Source organism: Brachycentrus maculatus, unplaced genomic scaffold, assembly GCF_059751285.1.
Source record: "Brachycentrus maculatus isolate JH-2025_06_01 unplaced genomic scaffold, ASM5975128v1 h1tg000043l, whole genome shotgun sequence".
NCBI lineage: Eukaryota > Metazoa > Arthropoda > Insecta > Trichoptera > Brachycentridae > Brachycentrus > Brachycentrus maculatus.
This window is the reverse complement of record NW_028280797.1, coordinates 41,756-54,514: the sequence shown is the minus strand read 5'-3', so window position 1 is coordinate 54,514 and position 12,759 is coordinate 41,756. Positions and strand designations below refer to the sequence as shown.

General features: G+C 34.0%; 1 protein-coding gene across 3 annotated transcripts; it reads left to right on the top strand.

Moving 5' to 3' along the window:
- Positions 1 to 1,994: 1,994 nt before the first annotated feature.
- On the top strand, positions 1,995 to 12,231 carry LOC148312309 (brain-specific serine protease 4-like). Of its 3 annotated transcripts, none has more exons than XM_088277501.1 (7): positions 2,011 to 2,029; positions 2,707 to 3,074; positions 4,523 to 4,630; positions 7,115 to 7,235; positions 8,428 to 8,577; positions 9,987 to 10,115; positions 10,851 to 12,231. In XM_088277501.1, the coding sequence occupies exons 2-7, from the start codon at positions 2,841 to 2,843 to the stop codon at positions 11,048 to 11,050; spliced, it is 942 nt and encodes a 313-aa protein (XP_088133627.1). In that variant the 5' UTR covers positions 2,011 to 2,029; positions 2,707 to 2,840; the 3' UTR covers positions 11,051 to 12,231. The 3 variants fall into 3 exon arrangements, with proteins under 3 accessions (XP_088133628.1, XP_088133627.1, XP_088133625.1); XM_088277499.1 differs by having other exon boundaries at positions 2,014 to 2,043; XM_088277502.1 differs by having other exon boundaries at positions 1,995 to 3,074.
- The last annotated feature ends 528 nt before the right edge of the window (positions 12,232 to 12,759 follow it).

Here is a 12,759-nt window from a genome sequence, read left to right as displayed (position 1 = left end):
CATTTTAGTTTTTTCAGTGCATTTCGAATCTCTTCTTCCAAAATGTCGGGTTCCATGGTTTGATTCTCAAAGGAAGGACTTCCTGCTGTTGAGGTCTCGGCATATAGTCCGGAGCAGTAACCTCGCCATCTCTCCAAGACGCTGCCAATGTCCGTCAGAACGCTTCCATTTTGGTCCTCTATTGCCCATGTCTGAGGTTTGAAGGCACGGGTTAAGAGTTTAACCTTTTGGAAAAGATCCTTTGTAGTGACGCTATTCGCTTTATCTTCTATCTCAGCACAGATATCCGAAATTTGTTTATTTTTGTCTCGTCGGCAATGTCTTTGTATATCTTTATTGAGCCTAGAGTATTCTTGTTTTGCTTCTGCAGATGAGGTTCCTTTTACTCTCATCGCTTTTCGCTTTGATATCATATCCCATGTGGGGTCTGATATCCAAGATTTCCTCTTTTCATTTCTCGGCTCCTGATATCTCATTGCAGTCTTGACAATTTTCTCTTTGAGACTGTTCCAACGCTGTTCGACATTTTCTGAGGAGTTTACGTTGAAATCAGCGTCTTGTTTCCTGATATCTGTGCCAAAACATTTAATTGCTGGCTCATTGAGGTTTAAAGTTTTAAACTTATCCCTTTTTATAATTTTGAACTTGGCTCTGATTTGTGCAATCAGCAGATTATGATCAGAGCCGCAATCTGCCCAATCTGCTGCAAATAAATTATAACAACGCGAAATATGGTTTCCTTAAATGCATTTTTTTAAACATACTTGTAAATATGCAATCTGGAAAACACAGAACAATAATAATATTTTTTTTTAATAGTAATTTCGCAATCACCCGGTATTATGCCAGGCCCGGTATTTGCGACACAAATAATGACATTCGCACACATTACGTACAGGATGATCAAAAACTGCATATATTTTTTTGTGGAATAATATAATACGGGAATAAATATTGATCTTTTTTTTTTAAAACATCTGGTTTCATACATTCATCAAAACATCATCGGAAAAGAGTGGTTTGAAATTTTTTCCCAAGACTGCATACAAAATTAGTTTAAATCCATGCCAAATCGTATTGAAGCAGTCATAAAAAAGGAACAATAAAGTAGATACTGACTTTGTTGGTATTTGACAATTGTTAGTGTTACGTATCTATGCGATTTTATTTTTAAATAAATATGTGATGTTTTAAAATATATGAGCATATTTAATTTTTGTGCGAAAAAATCGAAAATCTACAAATTAACTACATATAAAAATAAGAAAAAAAAATCGGTTACTAAATTGGCAAATTTTTTGGTATATCATCTGAAAAAGTGTTGCTGTATATTTATATATATATATATATATATATATATATATATATATATATATATATATATATATATATATATATATATATATATATATATATATATATTTATTTATATATATATATATATATATATATATATATATATATATATATATATATATATATATATATATATATATATATATATATATATAAATATATATATATATATATATATATATATATATATATATATATATATATATATATATATATATATATATATATACATGTAATAAAATACCTAGGTACCTACCTATACATTTTATTAAGTACTTACAAATAGTACCTACATAAAACAGCTCTACCACCAGATGTCGCATGCATCGCACTGAATAAAACAAAAGACGTCAGATAGAAAAAATATAATATTCTGAACTGTCAGAATCAGATAGATAGATAGAAAAATATTATAAAGATAAATTTAGAATAAACTTTAATTACAAAGCAACACATTGTTTATTTTATTATTATACACCCACTTTACATATTAATTACACCCAATTTACTAAGGAAAATATTACCACGTTATTTACATATATATATATATTTATAAATTACCGTATTTTTAAACGCACTGTAGGGAAGACATTTTTTTATATACACTGCAAAAATCTAGAGGTTAATCAGTAGTTTTCAGTATTCTGTTGTGCATACATTGAAACACATACCAGTATTTTATTTTTAGTACAGAAAATTAATTTTACGGACAGAAATTTTAATTTTTCACATAAAAATATCGATATAAGGAAGATGTAACGTTGATAGTTAAATATCGTGTGGTATTAAAAATAAACATAAAAATTATAACATATATTTAGTAATAAAAAACAATAAAAATCAGTGAATTGTAAAAAATTTCATGTCATTTGACATTCAAATGAAAGCTTAATAAAAATTTTCTTTTCACCTCACCAATAGATGTCTCTAGTGAAGTTCCAGTGATTCAAGAATGTTTCAAAATTGGTTCATGTATATAGAACTTCCAAGAATTTGAGTAGTGTGGTTGTCAATAATGGATAGAATTGGTGAATGTTACATGTGTGTAAAGTGATGACTTAAACTAGCCTATGACGGTCGTCAGCCCCGTAAATGCCCAGACTTCCATATTTTTATTCATCTTTAATGAGATGTCAAAAAAAAAGAAAATAACTCCTGTAATTGGAGATAATCCAGATTTTGTGAACAAGTATTTGGACACACTCAAAATCTTGTAAATAATATATTGTTTCAAAATTCTTCACCTTTGCTTTCCATTTTTCCTTTATTTTCAAACTCAGCCCCCTTGACCAACCTATAACTTACCACTCTCCTTATTTATAGAACAGATAATTACTTATTATGTTTTAGTTTATATTAAGGCCTGAAGATGGAAGCATAGCTTCCGAAACTAGTCGTCATAATAAAATAAACTCAAGTGATAAAAACAAGTGTTTTTCTTTAAAAAAAATACATTATTATTTGACGGTGCTGTTAGCCTCAAAATGATGGTGATATACATATTTTTTTCGTGTTTCTTACTCACATTGCCTGAAGAACTGACTATGACTAACGACCTGGATGAAGTTTACCCGACGTTGTATGCAGTGCGTCCTGATCACGAACTGAACGGATCCGGAGACGTGGAATGCGGAACCAGATCTGTGGAATTCCATTCGAGAAGAAGAGGAAAAATTGTCGGAGGGATGGAAAGTCCTTACGGTGCGTTCCCTTGGCAGGCAAGTCACTTTGCTTCCAATTTATAAAAGTGTATATCGTAGTCATACAGGAGAAAGTGACCAAGTGCATTTCTTACAAAAACGTGATCATCGACTATTTGATATCTTACTAGCTTAATATTGCCCTGAAAAAAATCCCAAAGTATTTTAAACTTGGTAGTATAATATATGGACTTGTTAAAAATGACTAACTGCATTGATATTTATTTTTTTGCCAAGCAAAAGTGACTTAAATGGCCCCCCTGAACATTTTGCATTTTTTGTTAGTTAATCACTTTCTCCTGTACGACTACGATATATATATATTTAAAAAAAAGTGTTTTTTTTTTATTTACGCAAATATTTCAATTTCATACTATTTCTATGAGCCTAAGCGGGTTATTATTAGAAATAGGTATCAAATTGTGGTAGAGTGGGTTCGAACCGTGAAACTCTGACTCGAGAGTCCGTGACACTAACCACGGGACTACAACATGACTTAATTAATTTGGATTAAATTAAAATCAGATTAAAGTTTGATTATTCTTCAATTAATTTAGAAAATTCACTAAGGGGATATTCGCTAATACAAAATTCTTTCCACGGGTGAGGTCACAAGTCTGTCACATGTTTGTTAACTCCCGATTTTTTTAAACAATGTATTTTTAAAAGATAATATTTAGAATTTTTTATAAATAATATAGATCAAAAAGACCAGTCTGTTGATGACGGTCACTTGCAACTACGAAAATAGTTAATCACATGCGTTTTTGGTCGACCCGTGGACCAATATGCACGAGGATGTTAGTCAAAATAGTTCAGGATTATACTTATGTGTAAAGGCAACTAGCCGTAGCTCAAGTTGAGGCTGTTTGGCGTAACACGGCTCAAAGTATTCTTATAACTAGCCTCTATCGTATACAATCACAGATTTTCCTCTATCTCTTTCCTTTACTGAGATATTTATTATCCAAATAGCCGGAAAATTGTATTAATTTGATATATATCGCCCACTCCTTTCAATGACGTCATATAGTATATCAAAAATCAGGATTTCGATATATCGCTCACTCCTTTCAACAACGTCAAATATCAAAAAACTTGATTTTTCAGGAGATTTTTAAGTTTAAAAATAAAATGGAAATATTAAAAATAAATATCAAGCCACTTGTTGAACTTTTTACTGTGCAACAGATCTTTTTAGGTAAAACCTGAAGGTTTTTTTCTCCATTTGAAAAATATTAAGTATATTTAAAAAAATAATTAAACAATACCATTTCTTCAAAATGCAAAAACTACACTTTCTGCCCTGTAGCGGGTAAATATTAAGTTAAAAATATGCCGCTTTTGCTAGCATATAGTGCATTTTCTGGGCATTCCGAAAACACGCACAACTGAAAATTGACGATTTTTGATTTATGACGTTCTTGAAAGGAGTGAGCGATTTGTGTAATTTGTATATTTTATAGGTTGCAATCAAGAAAATGAGCCCAGAACGCCAGGTGTTTGAACACCACTGCGGAGGAGCGCTTGTAGGAGTCAAATCGGTGGTGACAGCGGCCCACTGCTTTGACGAGGTAATAATAATAATAATAAAACCCTTATCTGCACCCCAATGGTGCATAGGGCACTGCGTCATATAAACGCAGTATTATCTTGATCGTTTACACATGAAGGAAAGGTGATCAGCCCTCCGCTTCAGGTACCAGTCCAGGGTAATAATATTGAATAAATATTACAGTGAAAAAAATCACTTATATCTATTTTACCCCCCTTGGGAATCGAACCCGGGACCTCCAGAACGGTAGTCAAGCATGCTGACCATTGCGCTACGGAGGGCTTAGTTTAAGGTAAGGTATAATTAATGCGTCTACATTTGTAAAAAAAAGCTTATATAAGGGGTACATTTAGTTTTTTTTTTTATGTTCGAGAATGTATGAATGTACGATTAGTATAAATCAAGCGATGCATGGAGTTGGCAAAAGAAGGATTAAAGCAGACTGAATACACTACGGAGGCGGACAAAAAACAGGACAATGTTTTGACGAGGTAATAATAATAATAATAATAATAATAAAACCCTTATCCGCACCACAATGGTGCATAGGGCACTGCGTCATATAAACGCAGTGTTACCTTGATCGTTTACACACGAAGGAAAGGTGATCAGCCCTCCGCTTCAGGTACCAGTCCAGGGAAATATTGAATAAATATTACAGTGAAACAATCACTTATATTTATTTTACCCCCCTTGGGAATCGAACCCGGGACCTGCAGAACGGCAGCCGAGCGTGCTGACCATTGCGCTACGGAGGGCTTAGTTTAAGGTAAGGTATAATTAATGCGTCTACATTTGTAAAAAAAAGCTTATATAAGGGGTACATTTAGTTTTTTTTTTATGTTCGAGAATGTATGAATGTACGATTAGTATAAATCAAGCGATGCATGGAGTTGGCAAAAGAAGGATTAAAGCAGACTGAATACAGTCAAAATGCTATCCCTCAGACGAATGTGCGGCAAAACGTTGTATGATACATTTTCGAATGGTGAAAGAAGGAAAGGATGCAAGGCTGAGATAAGTATTATCGATAAAATTAAGGAAGGTGTGTTGAGATGGTATGGGCATGTGGAACGTATGAGTGAGGAAAGAACGGTTAAACAAATTTATGAAGCAAATGTAATAGGACGAAGAAGCAGAGGAAGACCGAGGAAAACTTGGCACAATCAGGTATGTCAAATACTTGAAAGCGGCCGGGTCAGGAGTCGTAATAATCGTCGGGTATGTATGAGGAGATGCATGAATGTAGAAGAGGCGAAGAATGTTTGCAAAGACAGAGTGGTGTGGCGTTCGATTCTCTCAGCCTACCCCTACGGAAGCGGCGTGATGGTTGGTTAGTTAGTTTTATGTACGAAGAGTATAAATTGTTGGCAATTTAGTCACGTGCGCCTGGCGCTAGGCAATCTGAGGAACACAAATTCCGGCCGAGTTTGACGTTTGAACTGCGAAATGAATTTAAGAAAAAAATATTTTCAATTGTTTGTGATGTTCACATTTCGCTCACTCCTTTCAAGAACGTCATAAATAAAAAAATGACAATTTTCAGTTGTGCATGTTTTCGGAATGCCCAGAAAATGTACTATATCCCAGCAAAAGCGGCATATTTTTAACTTAATATTTACCCGCTACAGGGCAAAAAATTTTGTTTATGCATTTTGAAGAAAAGGTATTGTTTAATTATTTTTTTAAATATACTAAATATTTTTCAAATGGAGAAAAAACCTTCAGGTTTTACCTAAAAAGATCTGTTGCACAGTAAAAAGTTCAATAAGTGGCTTGATATTTATTTTTAATACATTGTATTATATATATTTTAACTTTAAAAATGTTCGCCTGAAAAATCAGGTTTTTTGATTTATGATGTTCTTGAAAGGAGTGAGCGATTTACCCTCGCTTTCCTACCTGCAAACAACGCAAAAAAACAAACAAACAAAATAATATAAAAAAAATAAATTAAAATAACAATGGCTTTGAATAATTTGTATGTCAGGACAGAAGAGAAAGGCATTCCATCCTCTTTGCCTACCTCTGCAGGGAAACGGTGTGATAGTATGCTTTAGCAGTGTGGTAGTGTAGTATTATGCTAAAGTTTTTATAAATATAAAGATACATATAAATATTTTAAGCCCTTGAAAATATCAATTTTATATTATTTTTTAACATCTCATCAAAGATGAAGAAGAATATGGAAGTCTGGGCAAATGCCCTGTAAATACGGGGCTGACGACCGTCATAGACAGGTTTAAGTGATCACTTTACACACGTGTAACATTCACCAATTCTACCCATTATTGACAACCATACTACTCAAATTCTTGTAAGTTCTGTATATATGAACCAATTTAGAAACCTTGTTCTTGAATCACTAGAACTTCACTAGAGACATCTATTGGTGAGATGTAAAGAAATATGAAAATAACTCCTGTAATTGGAGATAATCCTGATTTTGTGAACAAGTATTTGGACACACTCAAAATGTTGTATATCAATTTTATATTTACAGCATCCTTTAAAGCTGGATTCTTTTATGGTGGTAACAGGCGACCATAGATTGCATATAAGGGACCACCATGAGCAGAGCTTCAGAGTTGAACGAGTGGAAACCCATCCTGAATTCAGGAAAAGTAAGTAATGTTTGAATAAGGTAAACCAAGGTAATATATCGCTCACTCCTTTCAATAACGTAATTTATCAAAAATCGTCAATTTTCAGTTGTGCATATTTTCGGAATGCCCAGAAAATGTACTATATCCCAGCAAAAGCAGCATATTTTTAACTTAATATTTACCCGCTACAGGGTAGAAAGTGTTGTTTTTGCATTTTGAAGAAAAGGTATTGTTTAATTATTTTTTTAAATATACTAAATATTTTTCAAATGGAGAAAAAACATTCATGTTTTACCTAAAAAGATCTGTTACATGGTAAAAAGTTCAATAAGTGGCTTGATAATTATGTTTGATACATTTTATTATATTTAAACGCTCTCCTGAAAAATCAAGTTTTTTGATTTATGACGTTGTTGAAAGGACTGAGCGATATGTGGCTCTAAGAGTCGAGGAACTAAAATGGATCTGGGCAGGTCATGTGACACGTATGTCTGAGGATAGATGGACCAAGCAGGTGCTCGACTGGAGGCCTAGAAGCATGAGTAGGCCGCAGACAAGATGGTCCGATGGCATTAGGAGAGTGGCGGGTCTGCACTGGAAGAGAGTCGCGTCCAACAGACAACTGTGCAAGTCCAAAATGGAAGCATTCTCAATCCAACATAGATGGCTGTTGTGAACTCATATGTACTGTGTTATCAGATTAATCATATTTATATTAAGAGTTTCATCTTTGATGAGATGTCTAAAATAATATGAATATTAATTGGTATAATCCAGATTTGTGAGCAAGTATTTGAACACACTCAAAATGTTGTAAATAAATTAACTGGTCAAATTATAAGTTAAAATAATAAAAATGAAAATGATATTTTCTGGCGTTTCTCATGTATGTGATTATAATCCAGAATTCGGATCTCACATACTAATATGAGAGTTTCTGCTTAGTAAAAAGCTTCTTTTCATCTCACCAATAGATGTCTGTAGTGATGTTCTAGTGATTCAAGAACAATGTTTCGAAATTGGTTCATATATATAGAACTTCCAAGAATTTGAGCGGTGTGGATGTCAATCATGGGTAGAATGGTGAATGTTGCACGTGCATAAAGTGATAACCAGCTTGATGACTTAACCAGCCTATGACTGGTATCAACAGACTATCATATTCTTCTTCATCTATGTCGTGACGTCAAAAAATGTAAAATATTTTCAGATGGACCTCACAGTAACGATATAGCCGTGCTAAATGTCAAAGTAGGTCCCGAAGGTATACCGTTCTCATCGCACGTGCGGCCGATCTGCCTTCCATCGTCGCCGCCGACGCAAAGGCACTGCGCAGTATCCGGATGGGGAGCTGTACAAGGTATTGTCAGTGTGAACACCTGCCCATATCTTTTATTTTTACGACTAGCAAGTGCGTTAGTCGTCAAGTTGCCAAGCTTGCGTGGCGCGCTGTCATAGTCTGTGTGTGCGATGTGTTCTCAAGTTTTCCTACAACATTTTCAATACTATGAATATATATATTTGTTTAAAACTTTTAAAAATCCAGTTTGTTTTGTAAAACCTCCAATTTGATTTGTAAGGCGTTTAATTTGGTTTGTAAAACTTCTGGTTTTACAAGCGTATGCACTACACGGATTTTGCCATCCGGCAGTTCGGTTTTTAAAAATATAAGCTACTATGACAGTTTAGAGTGATGAAATGTGTTTACGCACTGATCAAGAGCTCCGATCCGAAGAAAGATGGACAAAAGCACAAACCAATCCAAGCCAATCAATGCTTGATCACGCTAACTGAAGTGCCGGACGGTAAAATTCTGTGTAGTGCACAAACGCCCTATGGCGTCTAATTTAGGTTGTAAACATTTCTTTTGAATTGTAAGGTGTCATATTTGGTTTATAAAACGTGAAAAACCTGTTGATTACTCCCAACAGGAGACAAACGCAGAAATTGTGACTAAAAATTTGGACTCACTCACGCTCGACTGTGAAACTGGCGTAGCAGGTTCGATTCCCGACAATCACAAAACATTTGTATTATCCACTGACACTTCGTGATGGAATTGCATTTTTAATATATTATTTGATTAAAACCAATATTTTTAGCTTTTCCATTTTATTTTTATTTGACCAGCGACCGGGTTTCGTTGTTACCGACATCATCAGACTGGTGGGAGGCTATACAAATTGTTATGTTAAAACAAGGCAGGAGTTAATAACCATGATTTGATATAATTTTATTGAGAAATTAATTTAATTTGAGTGAATTTAAGTATTGTATGACATTAAAAATATAATATACATAATTTTTTTTTTTTAATATCATACAATACTAAAATTCACTCAAATTAAATTAATTTCTCAATAAAATTATATCAAATCGTGGTTCAATCAACTCCTGCCTTGTTTTATATATACCATAACAATTTGTATAGCCTCCCGCCAGTCTGATGATGTCGGTGACGACGAAACCCGGTCGCTGGTCAAATAAAAATAAAGTGGAAAAGCTTAAAATATTTGTTTTAATCTAATAATATATTAATTACAAAACACATATTGCATGTGTATGTATTTTGTATATTAAAAGTATAAATAAATTGCAAAATAAATTCAAGAAATATTTATTTTCAATTGGTCTGGGTGTTTTGAGGTATTTTTCATGTTTACCTTCCCTATCCTTACTATTTTACTCGCAGAAAAGCTATACAAATAGAGGCTTTGCGGATTATTCCTTACTAATTACAAAATAAAATAAAATTTGATAACTTTCCAGAAGGTGATGACACATATTCTCTCGTGTTAAGAGCTGCAGAAGTACCGCTAGTAGACTCCAACATCTGCAGGCAGTCGGGGCTCTATGGGGGAAGACAGCAGCCCATTCTGGACACCATGATATGCGCGGGTAGGTCCGGGAAGAAATCGCTCACTCCTTTCAAGAACGTCATAAATAAAAAATCGTCAATTTTCAGTTGTGCAAGTTTTCGGAATGCCCAGAAAATGTACTATATCCCAGCAAAAGAGGCATATTTTTAACTTAATATTTACCCGCTACAGGGCAGAAAGTGTTGTTTATGCATTTTGAAGAAAAAGTATTGTTTAATTATTTTTTTAAATAACCTAGATATTTTTCAAATGGAGAATAAACCGTCAGGTTTTATTTAAAAAGATCTGTTGCACAGTAAAAAGTTCAGTAAGCGGCTTGATATTTATTTTTAATACATTGTATTATATTTTAAAACTTTAAAAACGTTCTACTGAAAAATAAAGTTTTTTGATTTATGGCGTTCTTAAAAGGAGTGAGCGCCATATAAAGGATATCAAATTTAGTTGATCAGCCTAGCACCCGCTCGACTTCCATGAGATGTTACTAGTAACTGAGCCATCAATTCGGAAAATGTCCCTACTAGAATCGACATCACACACACGCACACACGCACACGCACACACACACACACACACACACACACACACACACACACACACACATTCATTAATTTGCTAGATCTACACTAAATATCATACTAATTTTTATGTTTCTGTGGTTCATAAAACTATATTTGGCTTGTTTAATGTACAAGTATATCTGTTATCAACCCAAATAATAAAAAAATCAAATCTTATCGTATTTGTTTTGCAGGACTCCTCCAAGGCGGGATAGACGCCTGCGGCGGGGACTCCGGGGGCCCGCTGGCCTGCCCGAGGAACGGGAGGTTCGAGCTGGCGGGACTCGTGTCCTGGGGAGACGGCTGCGGGAAGAGGAACAGGCCGGGAGTGTACACCAACGTGCACTCCTTTGCCGCGTGGATACAAAACACCATACGAGCGATGGACGAATGAGTGCAGAGAGCTAGATACGTTCCATAAGATAATCTGTGGTCGTTTCAAATATGCTGCAGTGGTGGATAGCGAATAGCGAATAGCGAATGGTGAATAGTGATAACGAATGGCGATTAGCGAATGGCGAATGGCGGATAGCGAATAACGAATGACGAATAGCAAATGGCGAATAGCGAATAGCGAATAGCGAATAGTGAATACGAATGACAAATGACTAATAGCGAATGGCGAATAGCGAATGGCGAATGGTGAATAGCGAATGGCAATAGCGAATAGCGAATGATGAATGGCGAATGGCGAATAGCGAAAGAGGAATAGCGAATGGCGAATAGCGAATGGCGAATAGTGAATGGCAAATAGCGAATGACGAATGACAAATGACGAATAGCGAATGACGAATGACGAATAGCGAATGGCGAATGACGAATGACGAATAGCGAATGGTGAATAGCAAATGACGAATGACGAATAGCGAATGGTGAAAGGTGAATAGCAAATTGTGAATAGCGAATGGCGAATATAAAATAGCAAATGATGAATGGCGAATGGCGAATAGCAAATGACGAATGACGAATAGCGAATAACGAATAGCGAATGACGAATGACGAATAGCGAATGGTGAAAGGTAAATAGCAAATTGTGAATAGCGAATGGCGAATATAAAATAGCGAATGATGAATGGCTAATGGCGAATAGCGAATGACGAATAGCGAATGGCGAATAGCGAATGACGAATGACGAATAGCGAATGGTGAATGGTGAATAGCAAATTGTGAATAGCGAATGGCGAATAGCGAATAGCAAATAGCGAATAGCGAATGTTAAAGATGAGTGATGTGTTCGTATATTGTTTTGTCGTTGATTTTGAACATAGCGTACCAGCTTACGTAAGCAGTTCGCAATCGTCGGACATGTACCTACCCAAGTCCGATGAAGCTGCTTGCAACGAAACCGGTCGGCATTACTTTATAGTTATAATAAGATATATCGTGGTTTTATAACCAAGTTTTTATTTATTTGGTATGTTGAAAAACCAAAAATCGCAAAGTTACTGCTTGAAATATTAATTATTTTAATTCAAAGTAATATTTTAAAAATAAAAAGCCAAAGATATTAAAAGGAGAATATTTATTATATAAAATTATTAGAGCTAGAAGTAGGTGATATGTTTAAAATTAAGGTCTAGGATAAAATTAAAATAAAATGTAAATATATATATATTTTTTTAATATACTGTACATTTTAGGGTATATATATATTTATATATTTATATATATATATATATATATATATATATATATATATATATATATATATATATATATATATATATATATATATATATATATAATATATATATATATATATATATATATATATATATTTATATATATATATATTTTACATGTATAAACGTGATATATAACTAAATAAAGATAAAGTGAAAAATAACTTGTGTATCGCCTCTTCCACATTCTTGCATACCCTCGTACACACCCGTTGATTATTCCAACTCTTAACCTGACCATGCTCAAGTTTAATTCCTTTTTTTTATAACCGAGTTCATTCATTTGTTCCACATATCCAAATCATCTCAACACACCTTGTTTAGTTTGATGGATAATGCTTATCTCAGCCCTTTCCTTATATCTTTCCTTCTTCTTTAAACCCTTATTCACACCCCAGTGGTGCATAGGGCACTGCACCAT

Coding starts and splice junctions, on each gene's coding strand:
- LOC148312309 (XM_088277502.1), top strand. CDS start 2,841: ATGATGGTGATATACATATTTTTTTCGTGTTTCTTACTCACATTGCCT. Junction 7,236..8,427: donor CCATCCTGAATTCAGGAAAA/GTAAGTAATGTT, acceptor AAATATTTTCAG/ATGGACCTCACAGTAACGAT. Junction 8,578..9,986: donor CGGATGGGGAGCTGTACAAG/GTATTGTCAGTG, acceptor ATAACTTTCCAG/AAGGTGATGACACATATTCT.